This window comes from Cherax quadricarinatus, chromosome 69 (genome assembly GCF_038502225.1).
Source record: "Cherax quadricarinatus isolate ZL_2023a chromosome 69, ASM3850222v1, whole genome shotgun sequence".
NCBI classification, from domain to species: Eukaryota; Metazoa; Arthropoda; class Malacostraca; order Decapoda; family Parastacidae; genus Cherax; species Cherax quadricarinatus.
In genome coordinates, this window is record NC_091360.1 from 5,738,335 (window position 1) to 5,763,211 (window position 24,877).

The following is a 24,877-nucleotide window of genomic DNA, read 5'->3' on the forward strand; positions in this document are numbered from 1 at the left end:
TCATCGACTACACGAGGATCATTAAAACTGAAGGTAACCTTTTTGTCACCAGACGAAAATACTTTAATCCCTAACATAGTAATTAAAGTCTTGGCATATATACACTGAGGAATACAACTATCAGAGTACATGCTTTCAACCCAAGATAACCCTAGAAGGCTAAGCAGTGTGATCTCTGTTCCATCCCTTGGGTTCCTTCTGTCTTCTTCCCCTGCTAAATGAATAATAGATCTTTTCGGCTTTGAACCGAATGCCCTACAATGAGTTATCTCATAACACTTAGGCACACGTAAACAATTCAAGGTCTGAATAACTTTCGTTAGAATTTATGTTCAATTATATTTTTAGGCTTCAGAGTAAAGAAATACGAATTACGATTCTGAAACTGCATTCGCTGGTAGACAAGATGAAACGAGAAAAAAAAAACAAAGAATTAGCACCAACTTAACAGATCACACTGAAAAAATGTAAAAAGAGATGAAACAAAGACGCAAAGAACTATTTCTTCACAAATTTTGTAGTATACTTGTGGTATGGAATGCAAGAAGAGGATCTGCGCAACTCAGTCTCCGAGAGCTTTAAAAATCTATACAAAAGGTGAACGCTGAAGACCCGACACTGAGGATTAGCTCGTGTTTCTCTGACAAATAATTAATCACAACTCTAATAAGTGCAAATAAGTGAGGATGGGAGGACGACTAAACAGAGAAGGAAGACAGTACCGGGAGAAAGACCCAGAGATAAGTGCTGAATATAAATTAAATATACGAATTAACCTGTACTTAGAACACTGGTTTACACGTAAGTGCCAGCACGCACACAGGTGAACACACACACACACACACGAACACACACACAGTTATATAATATTGGCAAACATAAGAATAATCTTGAGGTGCTTCACTACATAATATGTATTTTTAACTTAAGGACAATATTGTGGACTGAATCATCTGCATGGAAACTCTGCCTTCTCAAACATGCAAGTCTGCCAAGTATCAAAGATTTGCTTTCGTCCTTCACTCACTGCCTCCATAATCTTATCATTCTCCTTCCTCCCTCATTCTCTCTCTCTCTCTCTCTCTCTCTCTCTCTCTCTCTCTCTCTCTCTCTCTCTCTCTCTCTCTCTCTCTCTCTCTCTCTCTCTCGAGTTCCTACCTTTATTTATAAGCTAACAGCTATTACTTACCTCAGCTAGCTAGCTCTCTCTCTCTCTCTCTCTCTCTCTCTCTCTCTGTGTGTGTGTGTGTGTGTGTGTGTGTGTACGTGTGCGCGCGCCTCGCCCAGGGATTGCTTTCAGCTGGTATAAAACCCGCAAGTTTGCGTGGGTTGTGAGGTGGTGACGACCTCCTTGACGTTTTCTTAATTTCACTATGCTTGCTCGCTCTCTTACTCCCTCTCTCTCTCTCACTGCCATTTACCTTCATTACCCTCTCTTCCACCTCTTACACCGCTCTCTAATCCTTCGCTCTTATGCACACTGGAAGATGAATTGAAAAAAAAATGATATGCGACATAACGACATAAGGAAATATCTTTGTAAGATAACAGGAGATAAAAGCAACAGATACTCTGGATGTGTTTATAAAATATTACGAGAAAAATAGATGTTTAGGAATCAGTAACAGGCAGAACAAGAAGCCATAATTGCATATTTACACCAAATTGACAAAGAATATGCAAGAAATACTGCCTTACAATGATGTTTCTACCTCAAATTTGCATTATGATACTGTATGCGATCACACACACACAGCTTTAAGAAGAGGTACGATATGGATCTTGAAGCCGTGTTTACCTAGTAGCGGTCAGCCAATAACACAAGAAAAAAGGTCTTTGAAATGCGTCATATTAGCACTGCAAGTTATGGCTAAATGATTATAATTATGATCATAATTTTTAAAAGGGGGTGGACCGGTAAGCCAGCGGAAGGCCTCGGTCAGATGACCAAAAGCTCCAGCTGTGGGTCATCGTATGACAAAGACCCACGTCTGGAAACACCTGTCCTGTTTCCTGAGGAATCTTACCTATGTAAACCTACACCAACAATATTAATAAACAAAAACAAAACGGAAAAGAACAGAATACCAAAACAGGAACAACAAAATTAATCAAAACATATTTAAGTATATATAAAAATACCAAATACGTATTTGCAATCACGTATTTTATTGGGATTTATTCCGTTTCAGTGTATGTAGACATTGATTTTTTATTTCATGGGGGAGCGCTAAACCCTTAGGGATTATACATCGTCTGGATGGGGGGGGGAGTATGCAAGGTATTCAGGCTTAATTCAGGAAACTGGAGCACAGATTCAATTCCCCAGATCAAGAGCCCTTCACCAGCATCAAGGAACCTCCCTTCAGGGGTGTATACAAGGAGAAAAAAAAAAAAAAAAAAAAAAAAAAAAAAAAAACTATATCAGTTAATTCTTTTAATCTCCCGTGAAAAAAAAACGAAAAAAAACGACAAAACAGCCATAACGACAAAACAAACTCGACACAAAGAGAGAAAATAGGTTGCAGCGAATCGCCCCAAATCAGATTTCACTCTCCGTTCATTTAACCTTTAATAAATGTACATAATTTTAACATTCAGTCTTTAAAACAACAACAGATGCGCCACAGTGTTGATATTTACATAAAATTTTACCCCTTCAATCCGAACACTTTTTTTTTTTTTGTTTTTTTTTTGCAACGAAAAAGTTTTTTTGTTTATGTAGATGAATTTGTAGATTATGAGGTGTAATCCAGCCTTAGCTCTTGCAAAGCCAAGATTTGTCTTACTTCATCTAATTGCAAAGCAATTTTTTTTAACCTCAGCTAATTTCAAAGCAAAGATTTGTCTTATCTCAGCTAATTTCAAAGCAAAGATTTGTCTTACTTTAATTTCAAAGCAAAGATTTGTCTTACTTTAATTTCAAAGCAAAGATTTGTCTTATCTCAGCTAATTTCAAAGCAAAGATTTGTCTTATCTCAGCTAATTTCAAAGCAAAGATTTGTCTTATCTCAGCTAATTTCAAAGCAAAGATTTGTCTTACCTCAGCTAATTTCAAAGCAAAGATTTGTCTTATCTCAGCTAATTTCAAAGCAAAGATTTGTTTTACCTCAGCTAATTTCAAAGCAAAGATTTGTCTTACCTCAGCTAATTTCAGAGCCAAGATCTAAGTCAAATAAATACTGCCTGGGAAGCCACCCACAAAAGCCTACTAACACCCAGCTACCTACTTACTGTTAGGTGAAGAGAGCCAGTAGGTGTAAGGAAGCATGCCCAGTGTTTCCAACCGTGCCGGGAATCGAATCATGAACCCTTAGTATGTGAGCTAATGGCGCTACCAACTAAACCACTGGGGAGAGCTAAACTCGAAAGAGTCATACTCCTCCTTGGAAACGAGAAACAATTGGATTCAATCCAAGGGAAGGTAGCGCCAATTTATCGGATCAAGAGCCCTTCGCTAACATCAAGGACCGCATTCAATCTGTTCAGAGCTGAAAAAAATGATTTTGTGCAGCAGTATTTAATCATTTAAATATTCATTTGGGATCACAGGACGTTATTTTTTTTTTTAAATTCGTATTTTTTTTTAAATTCATAATTGTAGTCAAACACATTTTGCATCTTTACTACAAATATTTTTTTATTAATAGAAACATTTCCAGAAAGTTATCCAAGGAAAGTCTAAGACAGAAAATAGGTGAAATCATTAATTTAATTTTTAATTAAAAAAATCTTATTTAAATGGTAAGAAATGACTTTTAGTTTGACTCTCGTGCTGTCACTGGAATATTTTATATATATATATATATATATATATATATATATATATATATATATATATATATATATATATATATTATTAGAGACTGACATGGACACTGCAGCTGGTGTATGTCACTATATGGCTGTACAAGTTGATTTATATTAAGTTCATTATTTTTGGACCAATCAGCAGCAAGATTACTGGAATCAGCTACTACTTATCCAGGATTATATTCGGTGTGTGTGTTAGCGTGTGTGTGTGTGTGTGTGTGTGTGTGTGTGTGTGTGTGTGTGTGTGTGTATTCTCACCTAAATGTGGTTGCAGGGGCTAAGTCTCAACTCCTGGCCCGTCTCTTCGCTGGCCACTGCTGATTTCACTCCCCTGGCATCGAGAGCCATATCGTGCCTCTTAAAGCTATGTATGAATCCTCCCTCTACTACTCCACTGTCCATTCGTTACACTTCTTGACCAATCAAAAGCTGAAGAAATACTTCCTAATATCCTTGTCACTCATCTATATTTTCAACTCCCGGTTGTGCCCTCGAGCATCTGCTTTCCATCTCTCGATAAACCTGTCCTTTAGCACCATACCAATACCTCTTAGTATTTCGTATATCATCATCATATCGACCCTAGTCCTGTTTTCTAATATCAGGTTTAGTTCCTTTAATTTTTCCTCATAAAACACCCCTTGGCTCCTGAGCAAGTTTCGTTGCAAACCTCTGCACTTTCACCACTACACTGATACACCTGCTCAGGTGTGTATTTCATACTGGTGCTGCGTATTCCAATATGTGTATGTGTTTGCGTGTTCAAGCAGTCTATGTTTGTTTTGCTTATGTGACTTACTACAAAATGGCCCTTTCCATGGCAACAGGAATAAGCAGCTTCAAGCTGCGTTGTTTGTGTTGCAGATCTGGCAAGCCACCTCTTACCTTCTACAATATAGTTGAGCAAAGAATTTTCTTTCTCTTTTTTTTTGTTACCCCTTCAGGATGTGGTGATACCTAACGATATAAAGCAATAGTTTTAGGTCAAAGGTTGAGCCTCAGCTCCTACTTTAAAAGCTTAGAGATGTGTATGGTTTTCTGCGTATATTTTCCAATTTTTTCAATAGCCCTGATGAAACATCTAGTGTGCCCCCTCCCCTCCCCCCCCCCCCCCAAAAAAAAAAAAACTAAAACGTATCATTTTTCAAGTGTGCTTTTTATATTAAATTTTCACGAGACAGAATTATAACTCTGTATTAGTGCACGGAACATACTGCGCGAACGTAAACATGGAGACCCAACTGCAAATTGAATTATTCAGCTGTGTTTAAACTGTCACATGGTTGTACGACTGTCCTGTCTCAACCAACCCGCCTTCAGGCATTGGCCGGGGAAAACACTGGTCACCTGTCTCTCTCACATGCAGTCACAACAAGCTGTGGTATTTTGACTAAACTAGCTGCTGTAATCAGCTGGTATAAACGACTCCAACTGTCTGCAGGTATATCGTACCACAAAGTGCTGTGACTTAGTGCACTTATGCTTTCCTTCGTAAAGGCCTTCAAGAAGACAAATAAGGTAATTATTTTCTTGCTTATTTCCTCTACTTTAACAGAGTTATTTGACGATTGCTTAGACTGCCTCTTTCTTTGGGTAAACAAGAATTCAGACAAAAATCTGTAGTTCTAAGTGACTTGAACAACGAAGGTAACTGCTATAATTACATTTTTAGCGAGTTATCCTGAATTATACAATCGTCATTTATATTTATAATTAAATAAGAAATAATTAATTTTCTATGAGAAATATAAAAAATTAATTTTTCTTTCTAAATGACATCACTTCTTCAGACTGTTACCAATATAGAAACAAGTGATAGATGAAGTTCCAAGGATGTGCGGTAAGATTCATTTTTCCAAGACAACTAAAGACAACTAAATAGTAAGACAAAGTGGGTCAAATGTACAACACTTAGAAGTTGATATAAGCAAGACAAGTGTAACCTACATTCACTTTCCTTCTGGCAAGTGCTTGCGATTAGCTAAGAGAAAAGTGTCTCCTGATTCTGGAATTAGTGGCATAATCCAATAAGTAATTAATTAAGCAAGCGATGTGGTAACGGCGCTGGATAGAAGGTAAGGTAACGAAGAAAACACAGATAACTGTCCTTCCAGCAAAGGTACAAACACTTCGAACACAACCAATGAACGACTGAACTCTAGGGAAGGAAAAATATTTTCAACAGTGACATTATTCCTTTGAAGATTAACCGTAAACTCGTTGTAAACTCGTTGTAAACTCGTTGTAAACTCGTTGCCCTGTGTTCCGACAGCCATTGGAAGGGCATAGTCAGGTCAGAGGCTATTAAGATTAATGTGACTACACTACAGATGGCCTCTGACTTCTCTTCCAGCACAGGTACTCGAGGAACACAAATAACTTACCTTGACCGTCTCGCTGTTGAAGGTCATCTCCACAACGTCGATGGTATAGTCTTTTCTCTTGCCTTCATCAGTGAAACTGATGTTGCCGGTGAGGCCCTCAATTTCCACCTGGAATGTATCAGAAATGCCTAGTGAATATCAATGGCACATTACTGCAGCAACAGCACAGTAAAATACCACAAATACCAGACAACTGAGTCAAGCTCCCAATATCTGCAGTGGTTATAAGCGCAAATAGCCACTGTGGAAAATAATAAACTTCAAGAGCTTTCATGATTTCTCACAATTTCAGTGTGAGAAATCTCGAGAGCGTTTGGAGGTACACTATTTCTTCACACTGATTGTTTTGCATATTGTGATATCACTTGTTTACTGTGATCCTATTACACACACACACACACACTATATATATATATATATATATATATATATATATATATATATATATATATATATATATATATATATATATAATATGCAATAAGATCACAATAAACAGGTGATTTCAGAATATGCAAAACAACCACTGTGAAAATTAGAGAAATTCCAAGCGCTTTCGTGACTACTCACATTATCAAGGAACAATGAAAGTAATGCATCAAAGGAAGGCATATAAAGGGTCTAGCCCACACCTCACTATCACATTCCACAACAAAGCAATACCTGACGCGCGACTCATAAGAAAGGGAACACTGCGGCAGGCCCGCTGGCCCAACTAGACAGGTCCTTCACACAACTCACCAACAAACTAGTCTACCCAAGAATTAAGAATTTTAAAATTTATTATTTGTCTAATGTATTATTAAATTCTTCCCAAATTCTATTAATTATAAATGGATCTAATTTAATAATACATTGGACAAATAATAAATTTTAAAATTCTTAATTCTTGGGAAGACTAGTTTGTTGGTTGGTTGTGTGAAGGACCTGTCTAGTTGGGCCAGCGGGCCTGTTGCAGTGTTCCCTTTCTTATGAGTCGCGCGTCAGGTGTTGCTTTGTTGTGGAATGTGATAGTGAAGTGTGGGCTAGACCCTTTATATGCCTTTGATGCATTACTTTCATTGTTCCTTGATAATGCGAGTAGTCACGAAAGCGCTTGGAATTTCTCTAATTTTCACAGTGGTTGTTTTGCATATTCTGAAATCACCTGTTTATTGTGATTTTATTGTATATATATATATATATATATATATATATATATATATATATATATATATATATATATATATATATATATATATATATATATATATATTTATGTCGTGCCGAATACGCAGAACTTGCGATCTTGGCTTAAATAGCAACGCTCATCTTGCCATATAGGACAAATGAAAATTTGTGTACGCAATAATTTCGCCAAAATCATTCTGAACCTAACGAAAAAAATATATTTGATTGTGCTTGTTTAGTACTAAATTATTGTAAATATATTTAAAATATATTTAGTTGGGTTAGGCTAAACTAAATTGCTCTTGTTATAATTAGGATAGGTAAGTTTTCTAAGATTCTTTTGGTGCAAAATTAAATTTTTTTACATTAATTTAACATTAATTAAAAAATATATCTTTAAAGGTATAAGAGAAAATTTTAGAAAGGACTTAATTTTAAATGAGTTCTTGCTAATTGACCGGTTTTACATATTCGGCACGACATATATATATATATATATATATATATATATATATATATATATATATATATACATATATATATATATAATATATATATATATATATAATATATATATATATATATATATATATAATATATATATATATATATATATATATATATATATATATATATATATATATATATATATATATATATATATATATATGTATATATAATTAGGACTTCTTCCTATGAAAGTATTTAAACAACTTCGCTCTCAGTTCTTTCGAAAATCTCAAATACATCAAATTTCTACTAAAATTTTCTCCACAGGTGAAAGTTTTGTAATGAATTCCTTTGATAAGAAAGAATTCTTTGGGTAATTTCTGAGCTTTGAAACAGTTATGACCAAACTTATAATGAAAAACCTCAAAAAACACATTATTGAAGCCTTGATGAGAATTTCCAGGGGACAATATAAACACTGTCATTAATAATAATTATAATACTTTTGTCTGTGTTGGTCGTTCAACACGTCTCTCGTGGATTATTATATTCGTGGGGAAAGTGCTAAACCCGTAAGGACTCTTCCTAATTTGAGGTAATAAAGTGTGATCCTTGGGAAAGGGAGCGGTAGCTCTAATATTCTGGATCAAAAATCCTTCAGTAGCACTAGTTCCTTATATCAAGAACCTCTCAATATGCCTCATCCATCACTCACCTCTCTCTCACCTATCCCTCACTAACCCCTCACCCATCCCTCACTAACACCTCACCCATCCCTCACTAACTCTCACCCATCACTCACTAACCCCTCACCCATCCCACACTAACTCTCACCCATCACTCACTAACCCCTCACCCATCCCACACTAACCTCTCACCCATCACTCACTAACCCCTCACCCATCCCACACTAACCTCTCACCCATCACTCACTAACCCCTCACCCATCCCACACTAACCTCTCACCCATCCCTCATTAACCCCCACTCATCACTCAATAATCCCTCACCCATCACTCATTAACCCCTCACCCATTCCCTCATTAACCCTCACCCACACAAAAACCACATAATAATTTAATAACAATTATCACAATAACATTTTCTGAATTATCTGTGTCTTCTGCGTTAACAATTACCTACTACACTAATTACCGCTTCTTTCGTTATTTGCTACACTAATTATAATTAGTTACGGGCACTGATATTTAACGAGAAACTTAATGATAATTATTGCAGCAGATAACGATCATTAGCAAAATAAGCAATGATATTAGTAATTGTTTAATTAGCACAGGATAAGTACAACCAATAAGTACAATTATATATTACCTTTATTTACTTCTATACAGACTATAATTAATACATATATACAGAATTCTCATTAAGATATTTTTTCAGAATTTATTAATTTTTTTTAAATAGCAACCATTATTTTTACCATTCTTCAGCTCTCTGCCTTTTATTTTGAATCTTGAAACTTTATTATCCTCTGCCTCATTTATTTTGAAGGCCTTACTAAGGTTTTTATAAACGCTGGAGAGCGATTAAATATTAACGGCAGAGAATGGCACAAGTCGACCAGTGGGGATTCAGAGGCACTAAGGATGGAAAAATCTTTATTCTACTTCATAAAATCCAAATGTGGCTGAACCAAGACGTTTCGCCCACCAGGGAAGTGAGGGAGGGAGGGCAGAGAAATGACTAAGGAGTCCATCAATCTTGAGAAAAGATTGATGGACTGAACACGTCGACTCAAGGCTGAGGGACTGATTACCACTAACTCTTTCTCAGTTTCCATCATTCATGTCTGTACCGGACTGAGGAAGCCACCTGTTGGCGTAACGTTTCCACAATAAAGCTTCCCAAATGTCGCAAAAGCGTCATGACTACTCACTGTTATACTCTCAGGAAATGTGGTTGCAGGACCCACACGTTCTTGTAGATGGTTCTCTGATGTTTATAACTAAGGCTAACAGCTTCAGTGTTATATGTACCTCAAATGAGCCTTCTCTCAGGTATATTTTCAATCAGAGTGCTTCGTACTCTTGCAGTCACTCTTAAACCGGTTCATTGCCTACTTCTGATGCCATGGGGAGTGTGGTCCATACATGACGCCAACATTTTCTGCCCTTGTTAAGAGTCCAGCCTCGTCAGTTAGTTGAACGAGGGGCACCTGCAGCACATCTTATGCATCTTGTTGGGAAGCACCGGAGGGTGATACTTCTTTCAGATCAGGACTCACGAAATCGTAATGACACGATTGCAAACAAGCTATATCACGGGCTAACGCGTCGGTCTGGAGTTGTATGGCTCTCTGATCGCGAGTTCTATCCCCACCGATGGCATTTTTTTTTGGGGGGGGGGCGGAGGGGATCAGGCTTTTACGTACTCAAAGACTCGGGTACAGCTAAGGGTTTTCTTTTCCTGAGTACAGCAGCTGGTATGGTATTGAAAAATTCAGGAAACTTTTGATCCTTGTTTATTCTAGATGATGCAGAGGTTATTCGACCTCAGCAGATGCCCATGCTGAAATAGGTCACAAACAAAAAGACTGATTTCTAGTCGGTAAAAGGAATCCTTGGCAGTGGTGCTGGATGGACTGTGGTCAAGATTGTGCAGAGAACTGACTGTAAAGAGTTTATGAGGTAACTGGAGGGGACACGTAAATCCCGCAGTTTTACAATCTGAAGATGTCTGTCAGAGCTTTCACTGAGACCCAAATTTAGGAGCTGCGTATGTTGCTTTCTAGTTCTGGTCTGTATATTTAGGTTACAACCAATGATAAATTTGTAACAGTCCACTTAAGTGTCGACTTTTAGCTCCAGTTGATGATCTCGTCTTGCAACTGAACAAAATAGACTGGGAGATAGTGTAGCACTTCTGTTGCTTTACTGAACCTTGAACTGAGAGATCAGTTTCACACAGCCTAGTGACGTCAAGGCAGTGGGCACGAATTCCTCTTAAGAACCAGGAATTACCGAGTCACTCAAATGAAAGTCATCCGCCTCTTCGTATCACAGCCGAGGTTCCATTTTCATGTTTTCCTGATTATTTTGAACTAAAGGAAGGCGCAAATAATTTTTGGCCATTAGAATGCCCCGCAATAACAAGGATCACTTATCAGGCACAATATTCATGCATTGAGCATTACGTGAAGTAAAAAATGGCGCGCTTCTCTGGGAGCAACATCAGATGTGGTTAAAAAAATGTCCTAACATTATTACCAATTTCTCTAATAACAATTCTTGTTTGGAGTTTGAAAATTATCACCACCAGCATCGTTTCCTCTTAGTTATTTTCCATTATATGAATGTTATATGAACTTGCAAGGAAGAATGGTAGCATTTGTACTTCCCCTTTCAAGTAACAATGTACTTTGTACTTCCAGTAGTCACTTACAATATCTGGATGCTTGCTACTGGTAGCCACTAACAATGTCCTGATGTATGCTACCATTGGCAACTAACACTGTGCTCGTTATACTGCTAAACTGACGTGCAAACGCTTAATCCGTAAGGATCATACAGTGCGTGAGAAATGGGAGGCAATCCTTGGATCAAGAGGTCTTCAACTGCTTTATGACACCTCATTTCAAGGACTCGATACAAAATATTTCTTTTAACTGAATCAGAACTGATGCTGGTAGCATGATGGAGGGCCACACAGCCGTCATGATGATGTGAGCCACGCACACACGACTTACCATAATACAACCGCAACATTTGCATAAGCCTCAACTTTCCCAGGATTTCGGAGATCTTTCGGTAAAAGAGAACGCTGATGTGCGCTCGAGGACCCTGACCATTTTACCTCTGTAGCGGAGACCTGACGTGGGAAGGTTTGCTGTCAGGGCCCTGCTACACCCATCATCCCTCACCCATCATTCTTCACTCGTCACTTTTCATGCTTATTCCCTAAAACCTCGCTCTTCAGGGCTTTGCCACACCCAACATCCCTCACCTATCATCCTTCACCCATCACCTCTTATGTTTATTCCCTGAAGTTTCTCTCTTCAGGGTCTTGCTACACCCAACATCCCTCACCCATCATCCTACACCCATCACCTCTCATGCCTGTTCCATGAAATCTTTCTCTCTTCATCCCTCTCTTTTTTACGATTCTCCTTTCACACGCCTATCCCCATTCGCAACTGTCTTTACGCCTCTTCATACATCTGTGTTCTCACGCCCTTACACTCATCCCTTACACCTGTTTTCTAGTCAGTCTTCCACTCACGTCTGCCTTCTAGTCAACCTTCCCCTGATGCTCCTCTCCATCCCTCATCCTTCACATCCTTCTCTCCTATTCCACCTCTCACCGAGCCACTCAGAAGAGGAACGTCAAGGTGTTGGTAACAACGTCAGATCTCACGTTCAGGGAACACAATAGTGTTGCTGCTACAAATGCAAGGAAAATAAAGATCTAGCTTTTATTGCTGCAGAATACATCGCTACATAGAGCTAAACATTGTCACACTGAAGGTAGATACGCAGTTTTGAGACACGAAAATGACTTTGATCTCAATGATCATTCAGCGCTCTTGACAATAACAACATCCATGTAAAATTGGCACTTTTTAAAAACGTACCATCAACAAAACACAATACAAATGCACTCACATCAATTTAAAATGACCAGACTCTGTTAGAAATCCCATTAAACTGTTACTGTCAAGAAAGACTTGTTAAAAAGTTGACCTCTGATGCTGCTGGTGAAGCTGTCTTAGAGCTAGCTGGCCCAGTGGTTAACACACTGACCTGAGAGTTTCAGGACTGCTATGGGTTCGAGCCCCATGAACTGACACCTAATCTTCCTTCCCTGAGATTAAACCTAATTATACAGGCACTGAATGGTCTTCATGCTTCTAATGCTTCCCTGTAATAATAATAATAATAATAATAATAATAATAATAATAATAATAATAATAATAATAATAACAATAATGGAACTTCTCAAATCTTTTACATTATACTTCCTGGAGCGCAGGCGAGATAAATATATAATTTTTACTGCAAAATACTGGAGGAACCGCTCTTAAATCTGCGAGAGTGGGAAGCTAGGCAGACATTGCAAATATTTACAGTGAAATACATGGGTGAAATAAGTGCACCAATGGTTTAAGCAATTAGCTGTGCCTTGGTGGCTGCAGAATCCTAGAGATATATCTCCTGCATCCCATAACCTCAACCCACCTGCATTTCAATGCACGCAAAAAAAAGTAGCTACAAGGACACCAATAGGAAAAAGTCAGACTTTTTTTTTTGGGGGGGGGGGGAGGGGGAGGGGTTATCCTGGTTAATTTACACATATATTATGTATGACAATTGTACTTGTGTGTGCCTGTACCCAAATAAACTACAGTTGTATAGTGCGCTTCAGATTTAGGTTACATTAAACACATGAGTGAGAAGAGATGGATTTGAGTGGGACTTATACATGAGTTAATAGGGTTATCAGTGCTTATTCCTTGAGTAACACTGAAAATGGGTTAGACAAATATTTTTGTTAGTGGGTTTGGGCTTGAGAAGGACCTGCCTAGTATGGGCCAGTAGACCTATTGCAGTGTTCCTCTTCCCTTACGCTCTTTTGAATATAGTCTACAGATACAGTGTATTGTTTACAGAAAATATATCGAACTGGGCAGAGGTTGAGTGCACGAAGATTTCTTTTTTTTTCTATGCATATGTATTGTGCAGGGAATATTTTGTTTTGTGAGTATACAATACTGTATTTTTTCACATGTAGTGTGCGCGTCAGTGCTCTACTCTCTTAAATTCCTCAAAGAGAGTAACTTGCTTGCTTCCCAAACTTTTGTTAAGGCAGACTTTTCTGGAGAGGTCTTGAAAGGAATGTTAAGCTCTTGAGAGGAATGCTGTTATTAAACTAATCTTGATGGTTTTAAAGTGGCTTGAACAGGCGTTTGCGGGATAATCTGACATTTTGCTGTCTTGACACTTCAAAAATCTCCAACCAAATTTAAAAAGTAATTTGTTATAGCTACAAATAAATATTAGGAAGTGATCTTGACGGTGCTTAAATTGGAAAATATCATTAAAAAAAGGCAAAAAAAAAAAATGCTGTTCGCGCACATTTTAACCTCGACAGGAAAAGGAACTTCCATCTTAGTGAAAATATCGGACAGGAGTCGTGGAAATGTTGCGATAAAATCTTAAATAGCAATTGCGATAACTATTTCGCAATAATTTGTGATTTAACAAAAAGGCACAATACCGTGACTGGAACGATACACAAATAACCCGCACATAAAAGAGAGAAGCTTACGACGACGTTTCAGTCCGACTTAGACCATTTACAAAGTCACACTTTGTAAGTGGTCCAAGTCGGGCCGAAACGTCGTCGTAAGCTTCTCTCTTTTATGTGCGGGTTATTTGTGTATATGTGATTTGCTTCTGTTGTAATAGAATTTTTAAAACATAATCGTGTAAAGGAGGCTCTCTGCTTTTGGGGATCAAACTACCGACCTACCAGATGGGAGCTGCAGGTTTTACTGCCCGACCACGGCAGTTGATATGGAAATACCAGCAGTATATGCTTGACGTTAATATCCAGTAGTGTGTGCAGTATTATTGCCCCGCGGGGATGGACTTCCAGCGGTTCTACAGACGTCCCCAAAACAGCCTTCGTTAACGCTAAAAGTGAGACATCTCAAGGGAAACAAGAGCCCAAATTCAGTAAGTGAAGTGGACCGGTAATGAGAAACCTGGTCCTTGTTGGGACAGACGTGGGTACGTGGCCCACACAATATTTTCGTGTTTCAAAGATTTCCTTTAATGAATCATTTGCAGCGCTGTATAGCCCTTGTGGCTTAGCGCTTCTTTTTGATTATAATAATAATAATAATAATAATAATGAATCATTAGTTACAATTTTTTTCCTTCCACACAGGCAAATTGTTAAACTGTTTTCGGATGCCTCACAAACGATATTTCTTTTAAATGTTAAGAAATTAACGATATACAAAGATTAGAAGCTTATCAGACCTTTACACACAAAATTATATTACATTGTACCAGAAAACATTAAAAAAAAATGAATACTATGAATATTCTACAAAGATTCGACACTACTAATATACAGTAACGGTGAAGATAAGATTTTGTTCTGATTTTTAACCCTGGAGGGTTAGCCACGAGGATAACCAAAGTCAGTGCGTCATCGAGGACATTGTCTTATTTTCTATGTGGTCCTTCAATCTTGTCTCCCAGGGTGCGACCCACACTAGTCAACTAACCCAGGTACCTACTTACTGCTTGGTGGAGGGGACAGCAAGTGTATGGAAACACTTGCAACATTTTCATCCATGTCAGGGATCGTACCGCGGACACTCAGTATGTCAGAGACACTTAAACATTTTAAGTTAGTAAGAGGCAATAATGATTTAACATTTTAGCAGCATTCAACAAACACTAGATGTTGATGTGCAAGAAACGTTGGAATATGTTTTTGTCTATAAAAAGAAACAGAATGCGATTGAAACTAACGAAAGCTAAGTGGTACTGGCATAAACGAAAGGTTTGCGTGGTTGGTATCGACTAAATAACGTATGGAAGTAACGTCTATCTAAAAAAGAGACTGAATTCTGATTGTTTACAAAAATAGTGCATTGCCATTACCAATAAAAACATTGAACACTGCTTGGATCTAGCTGACAAAAGCGGGATGCTGCTGTGATCTAACATACAAAGGCTGAGTGTAGTTAGAATCTAACAAAGGCTGGACGTTGTTAAATTTAACGAAGCCTCAATGTTGGTGGTATTACGGAGAAAAGCCTGAAGATTGTTAGTAGAGGGAATTGGTCAGCGTGGTGTCTTTTCCTTGTGGTGTCTTTCCCTTGTGATATCTTTCCCTTGTGATCTCTCTCCCTTGTGGTCTCTCTCCCTAGTGGTCTCTTTCCTTTGTGGTCTTCTCCTTTGTGGTCTGTATGGTCTCCACATGCTAGGTCTCCTATGTGGGGTTGCAAAAACTATTTCTGTTTTCGATTTTTTATTGCTTAAACTTCGTCATGTAGACCAGACAAACAACTGGAAGGACTGGTCTTGTACCGAACCCTGGAGATTCCCACCACTGAAATCGTCCACATGTAATCTACATCATTTGTGGTACCAAGTAGATAAGTGCAAATGTGCGGCTTCAGGATATAGGTTAACTATCTCTTGTGTTGTTTATTCTCGGTCACATTAAAGTAGGTTAGACCCCGATATCCACATTTCGTTGTGTCAGAGACTCTTCAACTCGGTGAGCAGTCTACAATTGTTTGTTGTTTAATTCATGTAAAGCGCTAAGCCCATAAGGGTCATTCAGCGCAAGGCATGGTGGAGGCTTCATCCTCCGTCTGCTAAGAGCCAGACAGATGCTCTTCCCATTTGTACTCACCTGTGTATCTCTATAACTTTATAGGACTAAAACCACGGTTCCCGAATGATGCGTGTTGTTACTGGGTGGATGGGAGTAAGTCGATGATAGGGGTAAGAGTTGGTGTGGGTGGATGGAGGATGGATAAATGGATGTGGAAGACGAACTCCAGCTGCACAAGTTAGTGTCAGACTTTACCGACGGCCTTCAGTAGAAGTAGAAAAAATCTTAGGAAGAGTTGTGATCTGAGAAGACAAGATTAGACGGAACTTAGCCAGTAGCGGCAGTCTAAAATATTACTTCGTTTGTGTCTGTTAATGAGTTCACTCCTTTCATGGAAGGCGTCTTGACGCTGCTAAACTTAATTGCACAAATAACCCGCTCACTAGAGAATGACTAGGTAATGGTCCAAGTCGGACCGAAACGTCGTCATAAGCTTCATTCCAATATGTGCTGGTTATTTGTGTATTGTTCCAGTCACGGTATTGTATCTTTTTATTCTTCATTAACCTGATTACGTCCCGTTTCTAAGGACCTGTACCACTCCTACGGATTTAGCGCTTCCCACAGAAAATATTTCAATCTTCACTCCCACAGGTTCGGTCACACACCTCCGTAACAGGTTTAGCACACGTTTTAATAATCTTATAGACTTGTATAGGTCATATTCAAAGTTATGATTCAAACATGGACTTCTCGGGAACCTCTGATATATTATGCATAACATTTTAATAAGCTTAATATGGAACCATTCCTCTACAATATATTAAATTTCTCCTTTCTCATTGGTATTTTTCGTCATTATTTACGAATTTCTTCAGTAAACGTCACTGTTCGTCCCTCCTCCTCACTGCTCCCTTCAATATTTTTATTCATTTCTTTCTCGTGACTTTTCATTAGTCATCACTTCAGACTTCATATTTCCTCAGATTTACCGACCCGATTTATTCCTATGTAAACGCTCCATTCATTACTGGAATACTTATCTGAAGGAGGTGTGAGGCCAAATGAAACTCCTCAGATTGAGAGCAATGGAAGGAGCCCTTCTCTACGACTTGCTCCATTCCATAGAGATTAAGATCCCTCCGTATACTTTCGGTTGATAGGCAAAGTAGAGAAAAGAGAGAGCTTTCTCCTCTTCGGATTTCTGATCGAGTTATTCTGGGACATATTACATTCTGGTTAGTGAACCTGATAAAAACACCATGTATCTAGTGCCATTGGAAATTTTTTTTTTTTTTTGGTGATGCATCAATGTTGATGCAGCCGAGGGATACATGACTGGATGAGAGTTTGTGATATCACTGTTGATGGATCCCAAGCAGGGATGACTGGACAAAAGCTGCTGGTATCAATGTTGATGCCTCAGATGCAGACATGACTGGATAAGAGCTGGTGATATCAATGTTGATGCCTCAGATGCAGACATGACTGGATAAGAGCTGGTGATATCAATGTTGATGCCTCAGATGTAGACATGACTGGACAAGAGCTAGTGATATCAATGTTGATGCCACCCAGGCAGACGTGACATGGTAAAGGATGGTGATATCAGTGCTGTCTTGGACTGAAGAGTTAAAAGAAAATTTCAGAGATGTCTATTTGTCCATGCGCTTTTACGAGCATTAATGAATGTCATCGTGCGGTCAAGCGAGTTTATAGACGAGCATTTGTAAAAGTTATATTCTTTTAAATAATGTAAATTTAGCTATAAAAATGGAAAGAGAGAGAGAGAGAGAGAGAGAGAGAGAGAGAGAGAGAGAGAGAGAGAGAGAGAGAGAGAGAGGAGGAAGGGAAGGCACGAAAGAGCGAACCATAGATAAAAATGCAAGTGTGTGAAACCCACTTTTTCCTATTCAGCTAACCTGAAGAGACAAGGTCATTAATTCCTCTGTACAGAGGTTTCAGGCCTTAATATAAACGTTCTAACCTGTGTAAAATTTTGTTGTATTTGTACGTGGAAAGAGCTATAATAATAATAATAATAATAATAATAATAATAATAATAATAATAATAATAATAATTATATAAAAAATTATTTCTTTTCTGCAGTTTACAAGTCACGTAGTTTATGGGTAATAACATATTTTTAGGCACAAAAGAATGGCACTAGTATGCTGCACATTTCCGGCAGAAATACTGTTCACGGAGTTTCTTTTTTACTTCGCTATCTGTCTTGGAAATACCACGTCGATAATTGCAGCATATGCAATCACGCTTTGATAATTTCATCGTATGGAAATAACGCATTGATAATTATCATAAGGGTATATTTTAATTTCTTGATAAGGGCATTACATTACATCTGTCCGAAATCTCCATTGGTATTTCATTACATCCAGACACAAACAAGTCACGAAAATTTTGTGATGAGAAATATCACTCGTTAATAACCTCTTCAAACACAACCCTCCCTTGTGCTCTCTCTCTCTCTCTCTCTCTCTCTCTCTCTCTCTCTCTCTCTCTCTCTCTCTCCCTCTTTCTCTCTCTCTCTCTCTGTCTCTCTCTCTCTCTCTCTCTCTCTCTCTCTCTCTCTTTCTCTCTCTCTTAATACACACACACATATACATATCAATGAATCAGAATTCCTTGTTTTGATTTCTAAATAAAAAGTCAAACGAGGACAATGCTGGAGCAGGTGGGTGGATGGAAGCAGGTGGGAGGATGAAAGCAGATGGAATGATGGAAGCAGGTGGGAGGATGGAAGCAGGTGGGAGGATGGAAGCAGGTGGGTGGATGGAAGCAGGTGGGTGGATGGAAGCAGTTGGGAGGATGAAAGCAGGTGGGAGGATGAAAGCAGGTGGGTGGATGAAAGCAGGTGGGAGGATGAAAGCAGGTGGGAGGATGAAAGCAGGTGGGTGGATGAAAGCAGGTGGGAAAATGAAAGCAGGTGGGAGGATGAAAGCAGGTGGGAGGATGAAAGCAGGTGGGAGGATGAAAGCAGGTGGGTGGATGAAAACAGGTGGGAGGATGAAAGCAGGTGGGTGGATGAAAGCAGGTGGGAGGATGAAAGCAGGTGGGTGGATGAAAGCAGGTGGGTGGATGAAAACAGGTGGGAGGATGAAAGCAGGTGAGTGGATGAAAGCAGGTGGGAGGATGAAAGCAGGTGGGTGGATGAAAGCAGGTGGGTGGATGAAAGCAGGTGGATGAAAGCAGGTGGGAGGATGAAAGCAGGTGGGTGGATGGAAGCAGGTGGGTGGATGGAAGCAGGTGGGTGGATGGAAGCAGGTGGGTGGATGGAAGCAGGTGGGTGGATGGAAGCAGGTGGGTGGATGGAAGCAGGTGGGTGGATGGAAGCAGGTGGGTGGATGGAAGCAGGTGGGTGGATGGAAGCAGGTGGGTTAATGGAAGCAGTTGGGAGGATGAAAGCAGGTGGGAGGATGAAAGCAGGTGGGAGGATGAAAGCAGGTGGGAGGATGAAAGCAGGTGGGAGGATGAAAGCAGGTGGGTGGATGAAAGCAGGTGGGAGGATGAAAGCAGGTGGGTGGGTGAAAGCAGGTGGGAAAATGAAAGCAGGTGGGAGGATGAAAGCAGGTGGGAGGATGAAAGCAGGTGGGAGGATGAAAGCAGGTGGGTGGATGAAAACAGGTGGGAGGATGAAAGCAGGTGGGTGGATGAAAGCAGGTGGGAGGATGAAAGCAGGTGGGTGGATGAAAGCAGGTGGGTGGATGAAAGCAGGTGGATGAAAGCAGGTGGGAGGATGAAAGCAGGTGGGAGGATGAAAGCAGGTGGGTGGATGAAAGCAGGTGGGTGGATGAAAGAAGGTGGGAGGATGAAAGCAGGTGGTAGGATGAAAGCAGGTGGGAGGATGAAAGCAGGTGGGTGGATGAAAGCAGGTGGGTGGATGAAAGCAGGTGGGTGGATGAAAGCAGGTGGGAGGATGAAAGCAGGTGGGAGGATGAAAGTAGGTGGGAGGATGAAAGTAGGTGGGAGGATGAAAGCAGGTGGGTGGATGAAAGCAGGTGGGAGGATGAAAGCAGGTGGGTGGATGAAAGCAGGTGGGTGGATGAAAGCAGGTGGGAGGATGAAAGCAGGTGGGAGGATGAAAGCAGGTGGGAGGATGAAAGCAGGTGGGAGGACAGCAGGGGATGCGAGAACACAGACAGGGAAGGACAGCCTCGCTAGGTCTGCAACTCTACCATGAATATTAAACAGACAATCAGAGAAAGTTCCCTCATACAGAAGTTTTGTGATGGTTCATGTTTTTCCCTGCCTCTGTGATGGCTGGCGAAGGAAATGGGAGGGGTGAGGGTAGGGCAGGAAATGATGAAACTCATCAGAAATGGCAGGATCATTGCCTGTCTTCTTCCCATTCAGGATTCACACACACACACACATCAGGGAAAAGGCGGGGCCAGGAGCTATGACTCGACCCCTGCAACCACAAATAGACGAGTACAAATAGGGGAGTACACAGCATCCTTCCTCCCTTCACAAGCACCTATCCATTCACCTAACTGCTCACTGTGCAGTATTACAACTGTCAGATATTTCCATTGTGAAGTTCTCCCTAACTTTCGTTGGCAAGATCCTTGCCAATTCAGAGATATTTTTTCTTTATACAGATTCAAAATTTGCACTAATTTCATTCACAAAAAAGTGCATCATATCTTCAGAAACAATTGAAAACTTAACTGGAAACGGGGTTCTTTAACTGACACAGTTTATTTGAAACTGGTATGATAGCACTTGTGTGTGATAGCACTTGTGTGTGATAGCACTTGTGTGTGATAGCACTTGTGTGTGATAGCACGTGTGTTTTTATGTTCATTGGTTTTATTAAGTTATCTTCGTTTTTATTGTGCTATATATATATATATATATATATATATATATATATATATATATATATATATATATGTATATATATATACATATATATATATATATATATATATTTATATATATATATATATATATATATATATATATATATATATATATATATAAGTGATTCGTAAATACCACAACAATTGTTAAATTTTCAATAATTATCCGTAATTCTTCAACTCAAAGGCATACTAATACCCCGACTCCATCACCCCCACCCTAACACCACAACACACCCACATCACAACACACCCACATCACAACACACCCACATCACAACACACCCACATCACAACACACCCACATCACAACACACCCACATCACAACACACCCACATCACCACAAAACCCACACCAACATCACGCCATAAGACGCAAGAAGCAGTGAAGTCATTTATTGGTATAACATTTCACCTAAGAGTGGATTTTTTTCAAGTATGTAATAATGAGAATCAATACCTAAAGTCCGTTCCTGACCAGCCGGGCTGTGGCTCGTACGTTGGTTTGCGTGCAGCCAGCAGTAACAGCCTGGTTGATCAGGCTCTGATCTACCAAGAGGCCTGGTCACAGACCGGGCCGCGGGGGCGTTGACCCCCGGAACTTTCTCCAGGTAAACTCCAGGTAATAGATTAAATAGTCATTCAGAGTGAACGAGTGCTGGCATCAGGTAAGTTTAAGTGCGGTTCTGTTTGGGCCTAGCAACCCACGTTGTTAATTTTGTAACAAAAGTTACAAAAGTTTGAAACAAAGGTTACAGAAGTTACTTTACAAAAAAAAAAAAAAAAAAAAATTCTTCTCAAAACATACCTTAAACTAAATACTGTCTTATTAACATACTTAACGGAGTATAGCTGCAACATATCAACACCCCACACCATACCACGGGTGGGGTTAGAACCCACGATCAGTCTCAAAACTCCAGACTGACGATTTCGCGAGTCATATCAACACCGCTCATTCTGAGTGCAGGCACTGTACTTTCCACCTCCAAGACTCAAGTCCCGCTCACTGGTTTCCCTGAAATCTCTTTCAAGAGCATGTCAAGTCATAATCATTAGTCTTCACTCGCTCCTATCTAACAGGCTCCCACACGCTTGCTGGAAGTCCAAGTCCCTTGCACACAAAACCTCCTTTATCCCCTCCCTCCAACCCATCCTAGGACAACTCCTACCCCGCCTTCATTCCTTCCACTGGAAGTCATTCTGTTTTGTTCCATCCTCTTTAAATATCCAAACCACCTCAGTACCCTTCCTCTGCCCATTGGATAATACGTTTAGTAACCACAAACCTTCTATTGCTCTCCAAGCTGCAGATTCTCTGCATTATATTCACATCGCACATTGCTCTCAGACACATCTCCACTGCCTCCAGCCTTCTCCTTGTTGCAACGTTTGCACCCATGCTTCACATCTATATAAGATCGTTGGCACCACTATACTCTCAAACATTCTCCTCGTTGCTTCCATGTATAACGTTCTTTGTCTCCACAGACTCCTCAGCGCACCACACACCTTTTTTCCCCTCATCAATTCTACGATTCACCACATCTTTCATAGACCCATCTACTGACAAGCCCACTCCCAAATATATGAAAACATTCACTTGTTCCGTGCTCCCTTCCTCGAATCTGATATCCAATCTTTCATTACCTAATTTTTTTTTATCCTCATCATCTTGCTCTTTCCTATGTTCTCTTTTAATTTACTTCCAAACTCGTTCACCAACCTCTGCAACTTCTCTTCAAAATCTCCCAAAAGCACAGTGTCATCAGCAAAAAGCAGCTGTAAGAACTCCCATTTCGTGTTAGTTTCTTGATCTTTTAATCCCACACCTCTTGCCAACCCCCGAGTACTTCCTTCTTTTTTCTAACACTGGCTAAGGTTAAATGACTGAAAAGTAAAATGACTTGTGTGTTGCAAGGGTTGTGCCTTAGCTCTTGGCTTTACCATTCAAACTAAAGGTTAACTTCCTTTCTAATTCCAGCATTTTTCTTTAAATTCTTAAGAACGGTTCATTGGAGATTTTAGAATCGTAATACTATGAGCAAATTGTATTTTTAGTCATTAAAATCATCTGTACTAAAAAGAAAAAAACAAGATTACAACTAAGAGCAAACCTCAAGTCTGGAGGAGAAGATGACTGGGATAATTTCGCGTCATAACAAGCCTGGGTCTTGCTTGATTAATCACACAACTCGCAGGATCGCAATTAACCACGCAAACTGCCGCGCTTTTGATCCTAATTATAAAAGAGAGTTGGTCTAACATAATCAGAAGCGAGGAGAGGTCTCATTACAGAGACTGGAATGTTAAGCAGACTAATTAGCGGGAATATATTGACCTATGATACGCCCGCATCTCGCACGGGCGCACGCGCGCGCGCGCACACACACACACACACACACACACACACACACACACACACACACACACACACACACACACACACACACACACACTTTTCTCTACGTGTTCCTCCTACTACTCTCCTACCGTCTATTCTTGTCCGCCTCGTCTTCATTCTTCTCGTCCTTCTGATTCTTCTACAAACATCCCATAACTATTGCCGATATTTCTCACCACCTCATCCTACATTCTCCTCCTGTTCCGTCTACTCACCCCCACGTTCCTCTACCACCAGTTACTTAAGCTTCTTCTCCAACTCTTTCACTCTCTCATGTTCCTACTCCATCTCCTGCAACCCTTTATCCCTTCTCTCACCTATACATTTATGCTCCTCCTTCGTCTCCTACACACCCATGCTTCACCACCACCACCGTGACCTACTGTTATTCACCAAAGTTCCTCCAACAGTTCGTATAACTGAGAGGCAGCAAGGTACGGCGACCCAAAGAAAAAAAATCACGTATATTTTTCTCCTATTTCTTGTGTATAAAGTCCATAGGAGAGTTCTCTAATCATTTATTTTTGTCACTTTATATATATATATATATATATATATATATATATATATATATATATATATATATATATATATATATATATATATATATATATATATTATTGTACCCACGAACAAGTGGTATTGATCAATAACAACACTGCGACTAGCCAAGGAGTCGAACCCATGCTGCTTTGGCCCGCCTCATGGTGAGCGAGAACTCATGACGCTCTAGTCCACGGAACCACACAATCCTCAAGAATGACGCATCCAGCCAAGCTAGGTGTTGTACCAGTCATCCGAGGACATACGGTGGTGTGAATGCTTCCGAGCTAATTTCATTCTACTCCCTGTTTGGTGTACTAGTCCAAAGAGCAGTATTTTATACTGTACCCAGGAACGAGTGATACTGATCAATAAGAACACTAGTGTTTAGAACTAAAGCATTTGACGTCCGTTCTAAGAATTGGCTCCTCAAACTTGAAACTTCAGTTCAGCAATATTTTGAAATTAAAAACAGTTCCATCATTCCCATTAATCTTGTGTCAGCTTCTCATCTGCAGTTCAGTAATTGATTATACTATCAGAGCCTTGGCTTATGCCTTTGATTTATACCTTTGAAGAGCTTCAAGAGTTTGATTACTCTCTGAGCCCGGCCATGAGCCAGGCTCGTCTGGTGCTTGCTTGGTCAACCAGGCTGCTGCTGCTGGAGGCCCGCTACCCCACATATCCATCACAGCCTGGTTGATCTGACACCTGATGAAGATACCTTGGCTTATGTTGGACATTTTTACGCATTATATACCGTTTCTCAGTATAAACATGATATTGTTTCTTCCATATTGTCACCTTTTTTGTTCTCAGTCACATTATGCTGATCACAGAAAAGGATATAAATAAGACTTATTCATTTATTATTTATAAGACTGAATTTTTCTTTGGCTCACGAAAA

General features: G+C 39.6%; 1 protein-coding gene across 3 annotated transcripts in view; it reads right to left on the bottom strand.

Annotated features, from left to right (window-relative positions):
* Positions 1 to 24,877, bottom strand: part of LOC128701873 (glutamate receptor 1) — a 1,634,372-nt gene that overhangs the window by 322,094 nt on the left and 1,287,401 nt on the right. For all 3 annotated transcript variants that reach the window (XM_070099830.1, XM_070099829.1, XM_070099831.1), the window contains exon 9: positions 6,198 to 6,305. In XM_070099830.1, coding sequence (XP_069955931.1) covers positions 6,198 to 6,305 — 108 coding nt within the window. The remainder of the gene's footprint in view (positions 1 to 6,197; positions 6,306 to 24,877) is intronic.